The 18,480-nt window shown below is 37.4% G+C and overlaps 1 protein-coding gene and 2 non-coding genes across 7 annotated transcripts; all 3 read right to left on the bottom strand.

The window, feature by feature from the left end:
* Nucleotides 1–527: 527 nt before the first annotated feature.
* Nucleotides 528–17,112, bottom strand: KHDC4 (KH domain containing 4, pre-mRNA splicing factor). 5 transcript variants are annotated; one of them, XM_037825766.1, is made up of 14 exons: nucleotides 17,020–17,112; nucleotides 16,363–16,579; nucleotides 13,143–13,271; nucleotides 12,695–12,774; nucleotides 10,287–10,339; nucleotides 9,844–10,007; nucleotides 8,991–9,202; nucleotides 8,342–8,402; nucleotides 7,090–7,147; nucleotides 6,587–6,840; nucleotides 4,683–4,856; nucleotides 3,477–3,589; nucleotides 2,730–2,821; nucleotides 528–1,818 (listed from the first exon to the last, which is right to left on the bottom strand). In XM_037825766.1, the coding sequence occupies exons 1-14, from the start codon at nucleotides 17,055–17,057 to the stop codon at nucleotides 1,619–1,621; spliced, it is 1,845 nt and encodes a 614-aa protein (XP_037681694.1). In that variant the 5' UTR covers nucleotides 17,058–17,112; the 3' UTR covers nucleotides 528–1,618. The 5 variants fall into 5 exon arrangements, 4 of the variants coding, with proteins under 4 accessions (XP_037681694.1, XP_037681695.1, XP_037681696.1 ...); XR_005215210.1 differs by having other exon boundaries at nucleotides 1,769–1,818; nucleotides 3,477–3,561; XM_037825767.1 differs by lacking the exon at nucleotides 528–1,818 and having other exon boundaries at nucleotides 2,112–2,821; nucleotides 3,477–3,561.
* Nucleotides 5,751–5,885, bottom strand: LOC119528371. Its single transcript, XR_005215675.1, has one exon. It is a non-coding gene; the product is annotated as a small nucleolar RNA SNORA42/SNORA80 family (small nucleolar RNA).
* Nucleotides 9,435–9,563, bottom strand: LOC119528378. The gene has a single exon (XR_005215682.1).
* Nucleotides 17,113–18,480: the final 1,368 nt, after the last annotated feature.

The following is an 18,480-nucleotide window of genomic DNA, read 5'->3' as shown; positions in this document are numbered from 1 at the left end:
CACATTTTAAACAGATGTATTTGAAAAGTAGGATATACATAAATTAGGGTTTTCTGTTTTGAACAAATGGACTACCCACTAACCTCCAGCAGGAAAGGGTAAAATTCAAGAATTTCCAAGTAGCCTTGAGTTAAATAGAGCAGTAACCAAAGGCACTACAAACTGGTGAAGCTAAGAGGGGCACACACTTCTACCCACTTTTTCTCAAGAATGTCTTCCCAAGAATAATTTGCACTTCCTTCAAAATTTCATTTGTTCAGTTCCTTTAACCCCATGTTAAATAAAGGCGGGTTAAAATCGGAAACCGGAAAATTCCCAGCATAATGACCCTTAAAGTTTTCATCTAGGCTTTAAGAGGGTGCAATGGAGTCATAGACCAAATGCAACCTTGAAACTGTATGCAAAATTTGGGTTCCATGTTATTGTCTTTTTCTGGTGAAGAGGTTATAAATTTCATCATTCTGGGAGTCCAAAAGTTTATGAATTTCAGTGTATGGCTGAGTTTTATGGAAGAAAAAGAAAACAGAAGCAGAATATTTATACATTTATTTATAATGAAATTATGGTCTAAATATTTACAACATATAGGAAACCAGAGGATAAGTTTTATACAAAGCCAGCCTGCAAAGTATTCAAATGTGCAAAAATGACAGTTCAGTATTTCAAACTACTCCTGGTTCAGCAGACTAGCTCCTTCACTTTCACACATCAATATTTGATACAAAAAAGTTCTTTTGGCAAAACCTGTAATGCCAAGAAAAAGGACAAGTTGCAATTTCAGTCACTAAGTCCACCATCCTATTGTGAGCAGTCATATCTCTCTATTTTAGCTGCAACAAGTTCTGAGAGAGACAGACCACTGTTTCATTTCTGTGATGAGTTCTGACCAGATTTTGGTCAAGTAGTTTTCTCTGACCCAGTTGAAGACAAGGAGCTTAGTAGGGTAATAAAAAGAGCAATGGCTATCTGAGACAAGTGTGCCTGAAAGTGCCAGCTTTGGATCATCCCAATAAAAAGACACAATGAAAATATAACATCACTTTCCTGCCCAGGATCCAGCTACATTCAACAGTTTTAAATTAATAAAACTGCATTTTCCAAAGCAAAAAGAATCCAAAATCAAAATATCGATGAGGATCTCTTCAAATTAAGTACTGAAAGGAAAGGATGGTCTTTAAAATCACTTCCCCACTAATAAATAGTAAGGCTTTGTTTATAACCAGTTATTATCAAAATTGACTAAACAGTAGTAAAATACAAATACAACTTCCTTCATATCAGAGCAGGGGCTATTTGTTTGGAAAATGCTAGAACAGGTCAAATGTATATGGGAATGACCCTGCTGAGACACATTGTTGAACAAGTACTTTTCATCCACCGTTAAAAAAGCTTTTGAGACACATTTGTGACTCTAAGTAAATTTTAACAGATGCAATGCCACTGCAGAAATAAGGATGTTGTCAAAAGAATGGAACCCCTTTAGGAAGGGGATACTGCATCTCTAACTTCTGCAAAGGTCCAAGATGGCTCCCAGTATAGACCCCAGAGTCTTGTAAATCAAATACATGCATTATTGCTAAAGAAGAGTCACCGAGGATCAAAACTGCTCCACTGTTTCCTATGGGGCCATCCAGAATGGCATCTGTTGTTTAGCTCGTGGCTGTGATGAAGGGTATTGATATCCCAAACTCCAGCCCTGTGGGAAACTACTTGCATTTTTATGACCTCCGTGTTCCTCCTCTTCATCAGATGAATCTGCAGCATAAGCTACCAAGCCAAATCCCTTCTCTGTAGTTTTCATCTTTTTGGCTGGATAATCTAGAATAGAGAAAAACAACCCCAACCCCATTCCCCACCAAGGGAAAAAAAAAAAAAAAAAAAAGATAATACCATGAAATCGTTAATTAAAAAAAAAGATGTTAATTGTAAGTGGTTAGTTGAACACCATTTTGAGGTCACAGGGTCAATGGTCACCCAAAAATGTTGAAGATCACACGAAAAACAGCACCAGCATCAGCAAATGTGAATCCACCAGAACCATGTAAGAAAACAGAGAAAGAAAAAAGAAACACACACACACAAAAAAAAAAAAAAAAAAAAAAGAAAAGAAAAAAGAAAAAAAAAGAAAAGTTAGCAAGTGAGTCTCTCGGGGTTGATATTTCACCTTTTAAAGATTTAAAAGAAAAGAAGTTAAGAAAAGGAAAAAAAATGTATTTCTTCTGTTCATTTTTATTATGACTATAGACAAAAAACAAAAATGATACCAGGTACTGCTGTAGAATTAGAGTTCTGGGATACTAAGAGGCAACATTTTTCATAACCACAGACTGACAATTACTGACATGAAGGGAGATATGGTCAGCTCCCAATATGAAGAAAAATCAATCTTTAAAGTCTTTATCAAATTACCTCCTGGTATTCAGACAACACAGGCAACATAATTTGGAAACCACCTACCAATTCTTAGTATTTCCTAGGGTTTTAATGACACTGATGCTATGTATAAAATATACGTCGACTGACTTGACACTTTTCTAGACACACGTCGGTTGAAAAGAAAAGGCCATGTAACTATATGCTGTTCGTACAAATAAAAAAAAAAGTTCTTATTAGCCAGTAGATTATAGAGGTTGGATTAAACACCTGAATGAACACCAGGTTAGAAAACTAACAGCTTAAGACCAGTATTACTTCGTCACTCCCTGTTCCCCCAACTACACCTTACTCACCATGGCTTCCTGTTAAGGTCCCAGATCCATTCCTTTCATCAGACTCTGTTTTTATTCCAGTCACTGGAAAGGCTGGTGGAGGCATCAACTGCCTGGTAAAATGCAAAAGAAATTTTTCTTTCAAATTCAACTAATTTTTAATTTATCCAGTAGATACAAAAAACAATAAAATCTGCAGATAATCTTTCAAGTTCATTTTAACCATTCATTTTGACCCTTCCTATCCCCTACCCTTCAAACTATTATCAAGTTGTAAGATTACAATGCCAATAATATAACCTGGCCATGCCAAAAATGGAATGAGTTAGCTCCCTGTTACAAAGGCTAACATAGTAATACAGGAAAGGAGAATTCAAGCCTTGGCTAGGAGGCTGGACTCCCATTCAAGTACCCTTTATCCATGATATTTACCATACTAAGCAACAAAAAAGGTTTGATTGTGCAATACATCTGTTACTGCCTACTTTTAGGAAAATGGCCAAGATGATGACAATAAAAGTCAAGGAAGATATCTGAATAAGCAATTACTCAATTATTTAGAGCTGTGTGTTATAGCTTCTAAGACTGAAAGGCATATCATTGTATTTTCCATTATGGCATCAATCACAACAGGAGCTTGTTTGATACAAATGATTTTATTTCAGTTTCAGATCACAGAAGCCTGCAACAACGACCATTACCTATCACTAATGGTGCCAACAAATGGCATCTAAATGTATTCATGTAATTATGCTCCAACTAACTTACCTGTCCCTCTCTCGCTCTTTGCCTGAGGAACTTGCCGGCTTCGTTCCTGCACCTTCAATCTCACTCTGACTGGAGAAGCCTGTACCTAAATTAGTCATATGAATGGGTCCATGCTATGAGCAGAAAAATACAGTGGCATTAGCAAATCTACAACTGCTGTATTGACTTTAGCTCCTCAATGTAACTGTCAAGTGCCTCATCTTTCTGATAAATTGCAAAAAATTAAACTGAACTACATGGCTCTTTGGGATTTGGAGTAAAACCTGTCAAAGTAGGAATTATTTTCTACTTTTAGGAAAATGGCCACGATGATGATAATAAGTCAAGGAAGATATCTGAGTAAGCAACTACTGAATTATTTAGAGCTGTGTGTTACAGCTTCTAAGTAGGACTTGGTCAAGGATGTTGTTATTCATTTTTCTATCTGTTTTCAAATGCCTATTCATAACTCAACTGGTTTGTATAAGCCTAGTTATGAACTATAAAAACACCTTGAAGTTTCAAAGAATGCTTCAAGGATTCTGGCATAAAGCAAAGGTGCTTCTTCTCTGCTAAAACAAAACTGCAACAAAACTATTGTTTTAACTCTTTTCAATAATCTTTTAAAACTTTTTGGTAAATGATAATTATAAATACAATTATGTATACACACAGAATCACTCCATATCTGGCACTCTGTGTGTGTGTGTGTATGTGTGTGTGTGTGTGTGAGAGCAAGTGGTTGGAGACAGAAATCACCCTCTATTTGGGAGTGGGTGGGGAGATGCGTGTGGAGAAAATAGCAAATTGAAAGCCAAGGTATTAACACAAACCACATTATTGATAGAATGCTAGCCTTTGGAGACATCTGGAGGGAAGTACAAACTACAACAGGCTTTCACAAGTACTATATGAATAAAAAGAAGTGCAGAACTCTAGAGAACTTCTTAGATACCAGTTATGGGAGACTTCTCTTTAGGTGGGGAGCTTTGTATTCTCTTATCTCAGTGACCTAATAAAACCCAAAACAGAACCCACCCAAAGGGAAGAACTTTTGCTTTAATAATCCCCCAAGGATAAAAACTTAACCTAACCTAAATGGATTCCAGAAAGCAAAAATCCTAAAATTGGGAGGATAATTGATTTTTCTTTAAATGAATTTATCTTTCTTTAAAGGGAGACTATAGGAAGAGGACAAGGAAAGTAAAACAGGGCATTTTATTTAACCTGGTATCCAAGAAGTCCAGATTCTCGTTCATCTGGTAGCTCCTCTGTGAATCTCCTCTTCTGTGCCTGAGGTTGAGTTGGGAGTTGGGGCTGGGGCTGGGGTGGGGGCTGGGGACCAGCAGGCAAGGCAGTTTTGACAGGAGCAGCAGGAATAAAAGGACCACTCATGGGACTCTGGCACCAAAACAAACCAAGGAAGGAAGAAGTGTGTGAGAATGCCCAACTAACAAAAAAGTAAATAATAATTACTACATACTTTAAAGACCAATATGTATCATATGAATCTTTAATCTCCTGGTTCTTAGTTTCCTTTAAGTATAATTTGCTAACAGTTATCACCTGACCTTCCCACCTATATCCTAGGGAAACATGAATTGACACTCTATACACAGTACTTTGGACTCTTAGAAAAAATCTGTTGTGTCATTTGGGCTACTAGGTGCAAACATGGACATTAACAAGAGCTCCAGCCACATACTTAGGTCAGGAGTCATCAAGCAACAACCTTCTCTTATTTAAAGACCATTTATCAATGTGATTAGCCCTTTCTATTCCATAATTGTTGTTAATGCTTGTGGAAGAGGCAACTTCCTTTGCCACTTCCACATTTATTAGTTAAGTTCCTATGTTAAGAGAAGGTCTGTCTAACGTTTTGAGGCTGTTCTAAAAACTGAATAAAGGGTGATCAAAAAACAGCATACAGTTGAGAAAAAGTAGTTTTCTAAGAGGAAAGCTCTACCAGTACTATTCATCATAACAAACAGCTAACATTTATTGACAGCTGGCATCATCTTACTTAATCCTTGTAGCACTTTTGAGATAATACAATTGGGTCCACTTTATATGTAAGGAAAACCAGAGCTTGGATAGATTAAATATGAACCCAAGATCACACAGCAGTTTAACTCTCGACTCCTGCTCTTCCCTACTCTGCTATGTGTTTCCTAAATTACAATGGAATGCGACTCAAAGGTGGGGAACTACAGTTCCACTTAAATATAATGAGTGAAATAATTATAACCAAGGACTACAGGCAGAATTTACTTTCATAAACACCTTTTTGTTTCACATTGTACAACCCCCTTCAGTGCTCACAGCCCATGGGTATTGAGGCTGGGCAATGGTTCGAGGCTAGTTTATTCTGGCATGGGTACACTATGAAAGGCCCATAGAGAAGGACCTGCCATAAATCCATTACCATGCTCTCATCAGTCTCCCCCACTAGAAGAGGTAGCTACCTACTCTTTTCCTAAACTTCCAGTTTCTTACATTATTTGAGAAATATACACTAGCATTTATAATCCTTAAGGTCAGAAGTTCATATATTTCTTGGCCTAGGAACACCTCCATATGTTGTGTTTTATTCTAAGATGAGAATTGCTAAGTTCTAATCATTGAGAGATGTGCTATAGGCCAGTCTCCTTATTCTTGAGGATTTTCTTAACACTGAAAAGCCAGGGGTAGGGTCAAACTATGGTCCAAGGGCTCATTCCAGCCCACCACTTGTTTTTGAGTAAAGCTTTATTGGAACACAGCTATACTCATTAGTTTAGGCATAATCTATGGCTGCTTTTATGCTATAACAAGCGAACAGAATAACCATGACAGAGATCGTATGGCCTGCAAAGCCTGAAATAATTACTATCTGGCTCTTTACAGAAAGTTTGCCAACCGCTGTTCTAAACAACTATCTGGTGACAAGACTTGTGAAACTAACTGCAAACCTGAGAATGCTGTACACATATGTATACGTTCTTCCAAAGTAGCCAGGTAGTTTACTGGTAAAAATGGTTTCACACAACATGATTCGTTTCTGAGTAACAAATACCAATCCCCATGCCCACCGACCCTGTTCTAGTTTTTTCTAATTCAACAGCATCATATTGCATATCCTGGCATCCTACCTGTCCAGTGCTAGCTGGAGGCTGCACTTGAGTTATCGGGTATTGTGTTGGCACAGGTGGGACTCCAGTAGGTAATGCTGGCAAGACTCCAGGTGCCAATGAAACAGCTGGTGGCACTATGCTTGGTACTCCATAGGGAGGTTGAACTGGCTGCTGAGGAGGGGGAACAACAGGGTAACCAGACTGATAGCCATTGGATGGATAATATGGTGGTTGAGGAGGGACACTACTTATAGCAGAGGGTTGTGTATAGCCTGAGGGGGAAGAAAAAAAGTGTTTAATCAGCTGCAGCAGAATGAGACATTTTAGCTGAATATTAAACTTAATTCTCTAGGGAAGAAAAATACTGAAGCCAAGAATGGCTTTCCAAATTACCCTAAGTTGAAGGGAACATTATTAGTGTCCTGGCACAGTTAGTCTAGCCCTAGGAATCATAGTTTATATGTAAATATCTCTAGTAAAAAAAAATTTTAATTAAAATACACACTTCAAGATATACACACCTGGCAAAGGTACAGCAGTATTTATCTGATTCACAAATCTAGAGTATTCAGCATGAACCTGAGAGAAAGAGAAAAACAAATTCATATAGAACTGTACCAATTTACTTTGCATTTATAAAGGTCTGATTACACAATTCTAGGACCAAAAGCAATTAAGAATTAAAATGTTTCTACTGATGTTTCATTCAGATTTAGACTTGAATTTAAGCTAAATTTTTTTTTGTAGAATAAACATATTACATAAAGTGATAATTTTCCAAGTGCAATTTAACAAGTAGAGAGCAAATTTCAAAGAATGTTATAGGTTACAGTTCCAAGGTTTCAGTTATTTCCTTACTATTTATCTAAATTTTAATAATACACAGCTATAAATTAATTAAGCCAGGTTTTGGCAATCGGGAGACCAGAGCATCTCAGGAATTAAGCAATCAGGAGATTTCTAACTTTTAAGACTTCATTAACTCATTTGGTCAGCATTTACTGGGTGACAATTATTTTCTAGGTACTGTGTTAGAAGGTAAAAATCTAAGTAGGACATGATTCTTGTTCTCAAGTAGCTGATGATAGGGTTTAGTATTTGTTCCTTCCAATTCTTTCATGAGTACCTTATAAAGCCCACAATTTCAAGTCGCAGCAAAGAAAAAGATGGGGACTGGTTAGGGAAGTTATCTGATACAAGAGTTAGCAACTCAGGTTTATCTGCACAAAAGCAAACACCAGCCTTCCCTTAAGTACCAGAGTACAAGGTTAAACATATTCAAGCCCAAAACCTGATTTCATTTAAATACTATGAAAGCAGCCCTAAGGTTTAACTTTCAGTTATTTTTTTATAGAGTAAAAATAATATATAATTGAATAAGCAATTACGCAAGTAGCTGCTAATTTAAAACAACTACTAATTGGTTTTAAATTATTGTAAGCTCTACCCTTACTTTAGCTAATGCTAACATAAAAAAGAATTCGGAATGCCCATCATAAATAACTTATACAGGCTTAAAAGTGTTATTTAAAATATCTGACAACATTAAGATTCTGTGATACTGATTTACTGCAGACTTCAAAATTCCATACTGGAATAGCTCCTGCAGAAGAAATGCATGAAACTGTGACCCTGACTAGGTGGGTTTGATTTCCTTACAGAGAACATTAGTTGCTATGGAAGGAACAATAGTCAAGATACACCCCAAAATAGCAGTAGTAGCTCTACTGACTATTGTCAGTAGACACTGAGTATCAGACAAACATAACTCACTGTTTGCAAGAGATTCTCACAGAGCTTCTTGGCAGCAGCCAGGCCTTCTGGTTTGGGATGACTGCAAAGTAACAATCAGGGATTCAAAGGGGAAAAAAATAAAGGGTACAGAATTCTGCCTTCACTTTTCATGCTATTTTATAAATTTATTTCAACACATTTACTGTAGCTGAAATCTAAGACTCTAAAAAAAATCACAAAATAGGGTCGTAAAATGTCATATAAACCCTCTTAGATGTAACTACTATCATTTAACACAAATAGTTTATTGGCCTCTTTCTCTGAGTAATGGTACTCCTTTATATGAAGAAAAGATTATCAAAAGATCACTAAAATTACCATAAAATGTATTAAAACTGTCATGGGTCAAAATGAAACTTATTTTAGGCTCATCACAGCTCATTTTAGGATCAAATACTTGTAAAAAAAACCCAAAGCTTTAACTTAAATACTAAAATCATTTTCAGATAAGTATTTAAAAACTTTCAAAGACAATTCCATCTCCTAACCTAACAATTTTTATTAACTAAATCCCCATGTTTCTATACTAATTCATTAAGCCCATTTTCTCTTGGTCCTTCTGAATTATTCCCATCTGCACTGATCAGCTGAAAAGGAGTCAAATGTTTTCTGCCCTATCCATCCATACCTGATGTAAATATACATAGGCTCAAAAGCTTCTCGGCCAGATGCTGGCTCTATACAGCCTGAACCTTTGCCCCGCAGGAAGACTTTGGCACCTGTTTCAATTTGAATGTGTTGCAAATAGGAGCAGCCTGGACCTTCAACCTTCTCCTTGACATTAAAAGTGGGCACAGCATGTTCTAGACCCACAAATAATTTATCTTGAACATAATGCATCTGTAGGAAGAACAGAAAATCTCAGATTAAATAGAGAACACATACCCCTATAATTTCTACCATGAGCACAGAGTACCTATCTACAACGTAACAGCAAAACATGTTTAAGAGGAGAAAACCCAAGGTCTGATATTGAGTAAGCCATCCACTTTCTCCCCAACTGGTTAAGTTCCACCAATACGTGAGTCAACAAGAAATTACAGCAAAGACAGTCTCCTGTAAAAACGGAGTTGAATGTTGGGTAGTACAGTCAGCCCTGTGATATGCTCCAATAAGGGCTGCTCTCTCCAACCCGATTTTCTAGGAGGAATGTATCAGCAGAGTCTTGCTTCATCAGACTCAGCCTTCTTAGTCCTCCCGTCACCATCAAGTTCACAGATATATTTGAAATACTAACTTCAAAATGGACAATATGTATACATTTTCATCTATCAATCCCCTTTCTAGAATGAAGTATGAAGAGATGTGTGCTCAGAGGCTCATTACATCTTAGATTTCTAAATGGGCCATTAATAGCATATGAATAGTGGGTAACTGTCAGATTCAAGATTTTATTTTTTAATTCGTATTTTCTGTGTTATTTGGCCCAATAATTTTTACAGAAATGAGAACACTCTTAAGGATCCCATCACAAAACATACCCCAGACTGGAAGGGAGGCTTCTGGCTAACAGCTTGAGAAAGTTGAGTGATAGGTGCTGGCTGGTGATAGACAGTGACTGTTGCACCATTAAAAGTTGGACTCGTCCCTGTGGCAGCCTTTACCACCCCACTGGTGATAATTTCTTTGATTCGGTTTACAGCTCCTAGGGAAAGACAGATAGTAAGATACTATATTAAAGAATCGAATGAACTGACTAGTCCCCAGTGGTAAACACAAGCCATTGCTCAATTAATCAAGCATTAATCCATTTTATGAATTACCCAAGTATGGGGCTCCCAACCTTTCTACGCACATATTCATGCGTAGTACACAGCAACAAGAGTTAAAACAGCCATCCAGGCCAGTTTACCAAATTTGTTACACATAGTCTTGTACTTCATCCTTCACAAAAAGTGATACATAAGCTAAAAACATTACTTACTGTCTACTAATTCCCGGGTCTGGCCTTGAACATGAAGATATAACGGACGATCCCTACAAAAAGAAATACAAGATGATTATTGCAAACTGGTTACATCCAAAGGGAGCAAAAAGGGTCATCAAATCTAATTTGTAATGACCAAAATTTCCGACTGAGAAAAAGAGACTATATATACGTAAAGGGTTATTGCTGGTTCATTTCCAAGAACATGGTTTTATAGGTATGGAACGAATACACCTTTCTTGTTAATAATTAACTGGCCCACATAGGGATCAAATTTGTTCTTTGGGGTTCATTAATATTAGTCTCCAATCGAGATAACTCAACCAACGTTCAAGAACATAATTATTATCTGCTGGATGCCTAACAGTTATAGGCAAATGTGCTCTTGGCTATCCAAATTAATGGGGCAAGAGCGATGGTGGCACATAGGTAAAGATTTAAAGGCCCACACCAAATGAGAATACTTTTTAGATTCTAAATGTAAAGATGGCTTGGATTCAAATTTTGATTCTAATAATGAAAAAGTGGTCAATAACCATACAATTAGTAAAAAGCAGAAGGTAAAAAATGACCATGTTTAAAGAAAAAAACAACATCAAAACAGGAACGAGCATATAGACCAAAGATTTTTATATATGGCTTTGCAATATACCCTTGGTTTGGAGTGGTGAGCAAATCTCACCTCCTAATTATATTTTGTTTAAGCTTACGTTTAAATTGTTGCAATCCCTGAGTACCAGCCAACTGACAGCGGAGAGAAGCTCAAACATTGAATAATGGAAGGAATGAAGCTAAACTGAGATTAAATCTTTACACAGATAAGCCACAACATATAATTAGCATAGAGGCAATCAGAAGTTTGATAAAGGATGTGTATTTCTTAAATTACCACAAAATTCTATACAACAAAACATGCACCCATTGGGGAGGGGGGATGCTTCCATAGAAGAAAAGTTTAAAAGTATAAAGATTAAAAGTTAACAATCACCTGGAAAGAGGTGATGGTAGCTTGTTATTGGGATTATAATAGTGCCATATAGTAGGTGAATTTGATTGAAAGAGGTTGTTAAAGTCATGTATGTCACTGATTAACACTGCAAATATTTATTCTTGCATCAACTACTACAAATGTACACTTGTTCAAAGAGTTATTAATGGAGTAGTATACGGGGGAAATTAACTATTGCAAGCTACAGGCTATATTTAACAGCAATACCTTAATATTCTTTCATCAACAGTATTAGATATATCATATCAATAATGGGGGGGACAACATAAGGGATATGGGGTGTTTGTATGGGGTGTCTGAGTTTTCTTCTTTTGTCTGTTATTTTTCTCTTTGAAGCAATAAAATGGTCTAAAATTCAGTGTGATGATGATTATACAACTAAGTGATGATACCGTGAGACACTGATTGTATATTCTGGATGGAATATATGGTACGTGACTATATCAATAAAATCTGCAGATTCAAAATTTTTTAAACAGTTACCAATTACCTTCTTTTAAACTTTCTTATAATTCAGGTTACCACCAATAAAAATATTGTGATATCTGCCCTCCCCACTACGTGGGATCTGACTCCCAGGGGTGTAAATCTCCCTGGCTACGTGGGATATGACTCCCGGAGATGAATCTGGACCCTACATCTGGGGATTGAGAACATCTTCCTGACCAAAAGGGGGATGTGAAATTAAATGAAATCAAGTTTCAGTGGCTGAGATTCCAAATAGAGTTAAGAGGTCACTCTGGTAGGCATTCTTAGGCACTATACAGAAAACTCTTTTTAGGTTTTAATGCAATGGAATAGCTAGAAGTAAATACCTGAAACTATCAAACTGCAATCCAGTAGACTTGACTCTTGAAGACAATGTATAGCAATGTAGCTTACAAGGGGTGACAGTGTGATTGTGAAAGCTTGTGGAACATACTCCCTTTATCCAGCGTATGGATGGATGAGTAGAAAAATGGGGACAAAAAAACAAATGAAAAATGGGGGGGGGGGGGTGGATGATGATTTGGGTATTCTTTTATTTTTTATTATTTTCACTCCCTCTGGTACAAGGAAAATGTTCAAAAAATAGATTGGGGTGATGAATGCACAACTTTATGATGGTGCTGTGAACAACTGATTGTACACTTTGAATGACTGTATGGTATGTGAATATATGTCAATTAAATTGAATAAAAAAAATATTTATATGAAAAACCAAAACGCAATAGGAAAAAAAATAACTGACAAATTTCTCACACCTGTTTTGAGATGCCCAAAATACTCATAAAAACATATATTTCGAACTACTAACCAAATGTCATTTACACATACTCCCTGAGAATGAGAAATATGAAGCTACTGTGAATTTTATAGCCAACCCTTCCTCAAAGTAGAGGACAAGTTTACTTACCCTGGTCCCACTTTGGCCTTCTCCTCAGTTGTCATGAACCTCCCTCGAGTTGACACTGCTGCCCCACTAAGTCTGCTGATCTACAAAAAGGGGACAGTTTTATTAGAAATTTGGGTAATTGCTTGATTTCAATGGCACATAGAAGGATGAAATTTTCCCATTCATTCATTCTATCAATAAGGTAGGAATGCATTCTCTCCCATACTTAAAATTTCAATTCCACTGTTTCTTACTCATACCAATCCAGGGAATGCACCCATTTCTGTTTCTTTACTTTTACTAAGAAGTTCCTATGAAGTTAAATTAAACCCAATCCTGACTTTGGCAACCAAGACCCAAACCCACTAATAAATATATGACTTCCATTTGTCTGTGTTTAGAGATCTTGTTTTCCTAAAACCACATCCACCTGTGACTTCCCCAAACAAGACGCTCAACTCCTCCATACCTCATCTTGAGTCTGTCCTCGAGTCAGTAAGTTCCTACATGTGAGAGGCACATCATTGATTTCTACTTCAGCTACCACCAAGTCATCCTTGCTTTTACTGCTAGTCAGGCCTTTGCCAGGGGCCTGAAGCTACAAAAAGAAAAAGAAATTAGATAAAGTTTATACAATAGGATAAAATCTTTTAGTTGCTCAATTTACAAATGTCTTCCCATGACTGTCCCTTCCTCACCCCATCCCCCAACACCTGTCCCTTCATCTGCCTGCAAGCACACTTGGAAATACTCCCGGGTAATTCTTCATATATGAAATAACAAACAAGAAAAACACTAAAAATAACACCAAGTATAGTCAATCTACTTTTAGGCTACAGTCTGATTTCTCTGTAACCTTGGTCACGTATGCATTTTTATGGCCATATAATTACAGAAACTATATGGGCTAGAATCTGCAACCTCCAAAAGGAATGTTAAAGGGTCAAGTTATGATGGTTTACAGCTCAATTAGACATCTGCACATGTAGTAAAACAGAGTTGAGTCCAATAAATAATAACCCATACACCGTACTCATAAACCTAGCCACTGCACATCAAATTCAACTAATTCCATCCTTGCAAAGATCTCAAAAAAAAAAAATCCTTAAATTGTATCTAATTCATCTTTCCATTATTCTTCATTAGGGAGAACAAAGAGAATGAAATAAAAGAAAAACTACGTAAGATCCTAAAACCTAATCTGTCTTCTCTCAACTTAAATTACAGCAACTCCACATAGCTAATTTGAGTGTTATCTGAAAGAATTTTAATCATGAAATAGCTACCTCCCTCCACTCTTAGCTGCCCCACCAATGTCTAGCAAACCTGTTCAAGAAAGGTAAAATACAGTTTACTTCTTGTGCATTAGATACCTTTAAAAAATGTGGAGGCAAAACTAAATAGACTCAACAATATCACCTTACCTTTGTCTAACTCCTTACAGAATACACTTACACATATCTTATTTCACCAAATCCTTATGACCACCTTTTTATTTTTTTTTATTTTTTTTAATCTTCATTTTATTGAGATATATTCACACACCACGCAGTCATACAAAACAAATCGTACATTCAATTGTTCACAGTACCATTACATAGTTGTACATTCATCACCTAAATCAATCCCTGACACCTTCATTAACACACACACAAAAATAACAAGAATAATAATTAAAGTGAAAAAGAGCAATTGAAGTAAAAAAGAACACTGGGTACCTTTGTCTGTTTGTTTGTTTGTTTCCTTCCCCTATTTTTCTACTCATCCATCCATAAACTAGACAAAGTGGAGTGTGGTCCTTATGGCTTTCCCAATCCCATTGTCACCCCTCATAAGCTACATTTTTATACAATTGTCTTCGAGATTCATGGGTTCTGGGTTGTAGTTTGATAGTTTCAGGTATCCACCACCAGCTACCCCAATTCTTTAGAACCTAAAAAGGGTTGTCTAAATTGTGCATAGGAGTGCCCACCAGAGTGACCTCTCGGCTCTTTTTGGAATCTCTCTGCCACTGAAGCTTATTTCATTTCCTTTCACATCCCCCTTTTGGTCAAGAAGATGTTCTCTGTCCCACGTTGCCAGGGAGATTCACTCCCCTGGGTGTATGACCACCTTTTTAAAGGTACATATTCAGTGCTGTCCAACAGAACTCTGATGATGTAAATGTCCTATATTGGAGCAGTCCACCATGATTGCCACTAGCCACATGTAGCACTGAACACTTGAAATGTGGCTCATGTGACTGAGGAACTTAAATTTAAATTAATTTAAATTATAACTTAAATAGTCTCATGTGACTAGTGGCTACTATACTGGACAGCACAGGTATATATTACCAACCCCATTACAGATGAGGAAGATACTGAGGCTCAGTGACACAACCAATAAATGGGGATTCTGGGTTTCAAACCCAGGACTAACTGTAGAATTAGTTAGATTTTGCTGCCCCCTGCTGAGTTCAATTAACATTTTAAAGATTACTGTTGAGAAAAAAAACATGAATCAAAACAATTAACATCAGTATTAAGAATTTTAATATTCAAGGAGTATTCCAACTTTGTCAATGTGCTTTTAATTTTTCCTTGTAGATCTTAGAATGGACAATCAACTCACACAATCTCTGCAAACCATAAAAATACACTATGTAACTTAGAAATCATTAAAAGTTCTCACCAACTTTGTAGAACTTGAATATTTAAGCATCCAGACGAATTATGGCCTACTAAACATTCTGTAGCACTAACTGGAAGGCTCACAAGTGAATGCAAACACAGAACTCACCTCTTCAATTTTTAAGTCACAAAAAAAATTTTAATGACAACTATAGTGGCGTGGGCTGACTTTGAACATAGGAAATTCTCCAACTTTAGAGGCTCTCAATAGGAAGCTATACACCCAACTGCCTGAGGTAACTTTGAAGTCAGATGCCTGTGCCTTACCATCAAGGACAGATTACTTAACACATTCCCGAGCCTAATTTTCCTCATTTGTAACCTGGTGACAATAATCTATTCCACTGGGATGTTGTAAAGATTTAAAAACAATGACAACAAAAAAACAAGTGCAAAGCAAGCATTCTAGCGACACAATCATTATAATCATAATCCTATAGGAAGACTCTTGAATTCTGTGGCAAAGTGAACTAAAAGGCTGCAAAGATCAGATTCCTTCTAACCCCGAGTTTCTAATTGTATCAGTAATTTTATAAAAGGACCAAATCATTTCCTCAATTTGTATAAAAACAGCAATACACCCCCTAGATAAAGAACTCATCCATTTTCAGCTAACCTTTAACTGCACTTTAGTTAAGTAGTCATTAAATAAACATCTATGGATTCTAATTAGAGAGAGAAGATATTTTAAAGTCCACTTTATTTACTGAATTTCTCTTTGGACTTCAGAAAAAATGAACGTGTAACAAAAACATTGCATTGCTTTAAATGATAATATGGAGAACTTAACCTGAACTAAACGAACATACACAAACAATTTAATCCATAAATGTAATCAGCCCAATCAAAATTGCCTCAAAAAAGCAATTGTCATCTGGTATACTCCAAAACTAAATTATTTCTAAATTACTGCACTGCTGTCTTCCCTTTCATTAACACAAATGATTGTGAGATTATAGGACTACAAATAAGTCTTCTGGAAAATGCAATCAGCCAGGTCCCTTCAACTGCAAATACCTTCTCCGCAGCATTCTGAGTTGGTTTCAGTTTTCCTTTGGCCATGAGCATGGCATTGATCTTGGCAGCCACAGCCGCAGCAGCATCCAAGGCTCCTGAGGGAGCGGCCGTGGAGCCCCCAGGGCTTCCCCCACTGCTAGTGACCTCCCCACTTGGAGCCGCAGGAGGGAGGAAGAGAAGCGGGGCTGGAGCTGGTTGGTCCCATTTGCTGCGGCGCCTACAGTAAGGAAAAGAAAAACATTAGGCCCCAAAGTTTTAATTTATATTATTCTTCCCTTACTACACGTCTGTCCTGTTCCCTTTATCTCTCCGATGTCCTTCCAGATCTGAAATTACCATCTTTCCCTAAATAGGCAATTATTGTTATAGTTTCCAATATCCCCACTTCTTTCAACCCTTTCTTTCATTTCTAATGGAAGACCCCACTCTGTTCCGCATGCCCTCGTTTTAGCCTTCCAAAATCCCTGCTTCCTTCCTCCCTGCTCCTCGTGGGCCTTCTTCAGGCGCACCAGGCCTATTCACCATCATTCTCCCCAGAAGTCCAGACCGTACACTTCCCGCTTGAGAGCCCCTCTACCTAAACGCAGCTTCCCATGATCCCTCGCCCTCTCCAGTGTCCCCATGATCGCTCCGATGCCCTCGTCCGTGAAGCCTCACCCGCCGGCTCCAGGATGCGTCGCGCTCCCCGCGGACATGGCGACCGGCACTGCTCAACCACCCGCCAACTACCCTACTACCACCTTCCCGTCACTTCCGCCCCCAACGCCCATATGCACAGCCTCTTCCGGTTGTTAGGCAGCAAGGTTCCGGTGGCATTTTCGAATGCGATTGGACGCTCGGCAATTTACAGGCATCTGGCGTTGTCTGAGACAGGTAGGGTGTGACCTTCTTCCTTGAGCCTTGCCTTTGAGAAAGATGGCTATTAAGTCTCATTCAAAAACGAAATCGGGAAGAGAAGAACCCATATTTGTTGTGGGCAAGTTGGTAGCTAAGAAGACAATACTCTGGAGTCAGGGAATTAAATAGCTTTCTCCCCAAAATTGAGCTTCGTTTATGTAGCGTCCCATCCTCTGTACCAGGAGAGAGCCTTCCCGCGGTTTTATCCACTTTGGGTTCAATTACCTATTTATTAAAAGGAAAATTATTTGTTTCAAAGACCATTTGGAGAAATTCTCTGGCTTTGTCGTTTCGGTATGCCAAACACTGTTTTAAGAGTAGATGATATAAAGCTGACTAAGCCTCAGGTTCTTTCTTTCTAATACTCACAATGGGGCAGGTGGGCACACGGACAAATACATACAATAGAATTGTATAATAAGAAAAGGTCGAAGAAGATAAGACCCGGTGGGGCGTCTGATCAGGAATTTGAAAGAAACAAGCTAAACAAGCCTGGTGAGGGCAGGAGAGGTGGCAATCCTCCGTGTAATCTACATACACACTGCTGAGCCCGCTGCTGGAGCGTGAGTGCCAGATCTTAAAGGCCTTGAATGCCATGCTAAAGGTTTAAGTTGATTCTGGAAGTAGATGTTTCCAATATTTGGAATCTCTTGGAGTTGCAGAGTCTCTAGATTGAATAAATAAATTATAATGCTATTTTTCAAATAAGTGTAGATTCTGATATGATTAATAGAATACAAATTTATTTAAAAGTCAGGTGTATGGAATGTTTTCCCTTCAGCATTTAATAAATAAAATCTCTTCCATACAGCTTTGAATTGCTACATTTATCATACATGAAATGGTCTGTATTTGTGTGTATGTAAATATATATGTGCATATATATACATATTCACACATTTATATTTCTTCATTTCTGATCCAATGATCTATTTGTTTCTTTGCTATAGTGTTTTCATTACAGTAACATTATGCATATTTTAATATCTGGTAGGGAAAGTCCATCTTCATGCTTTTTCTATAATTCCTTGTCTATTCTGACAGATATATTTTTCAAATAAATTTTAAGTTAAAAGACATTGTTTCTCCCTTGCCTTTCCCCCCAAAAACAATGCTGTTGGCATCCTGATTGAAATTCCATTATGGTGTGTTTTTTTTCCTTTTTGAAAAATTTGAGATATACTTCACATACCATAAAATTTGCCCTTTTTAAGTTTACAA

Source organism: Choloepus didactylus, chromosome 2 (genome assembly GCF_015220235.1).
Source record: "Choloepus didactylus isolate mChoDid1 chromosome 2, mChoDid1.pri, whole genome shotgun sequence".
NCBI lineage: Eukaryota > Metazoa > Chordata > Mammalia > Pilosa > Megalonychidae > Choloepus > Choloepus didactylus.
Note: the sequence above shows the minus strand (reverse complement) of the source record. Positions and strands in the feature narration are given on the sequence as shown.

Excerpts from the sequence above, each read along its gene's own strand:
- KHDC4 (XM_037825766.1), bottom strand. The coding sequence starts at position 17,057 with ATGTCCGCGGGGAGCGCGACGCATCCTGGAGCCGGCGG. Across the intron at positions 9,203-9,843 it reads AGCCTCCCTTCCAGTCTGGG|ATGCATTATGTTCAAGATAA; the intron begins GTATGTTTTGTG and ends TTCTTCCTACAG. Across the intron at positions 7,148-8,341 it reads GTGAGAATCTCTTGCAAACA|GTTCATGCTGAATACTCTAG; the intron begins GTGAGTTATGTT and ends TCTTTCTCTCAG.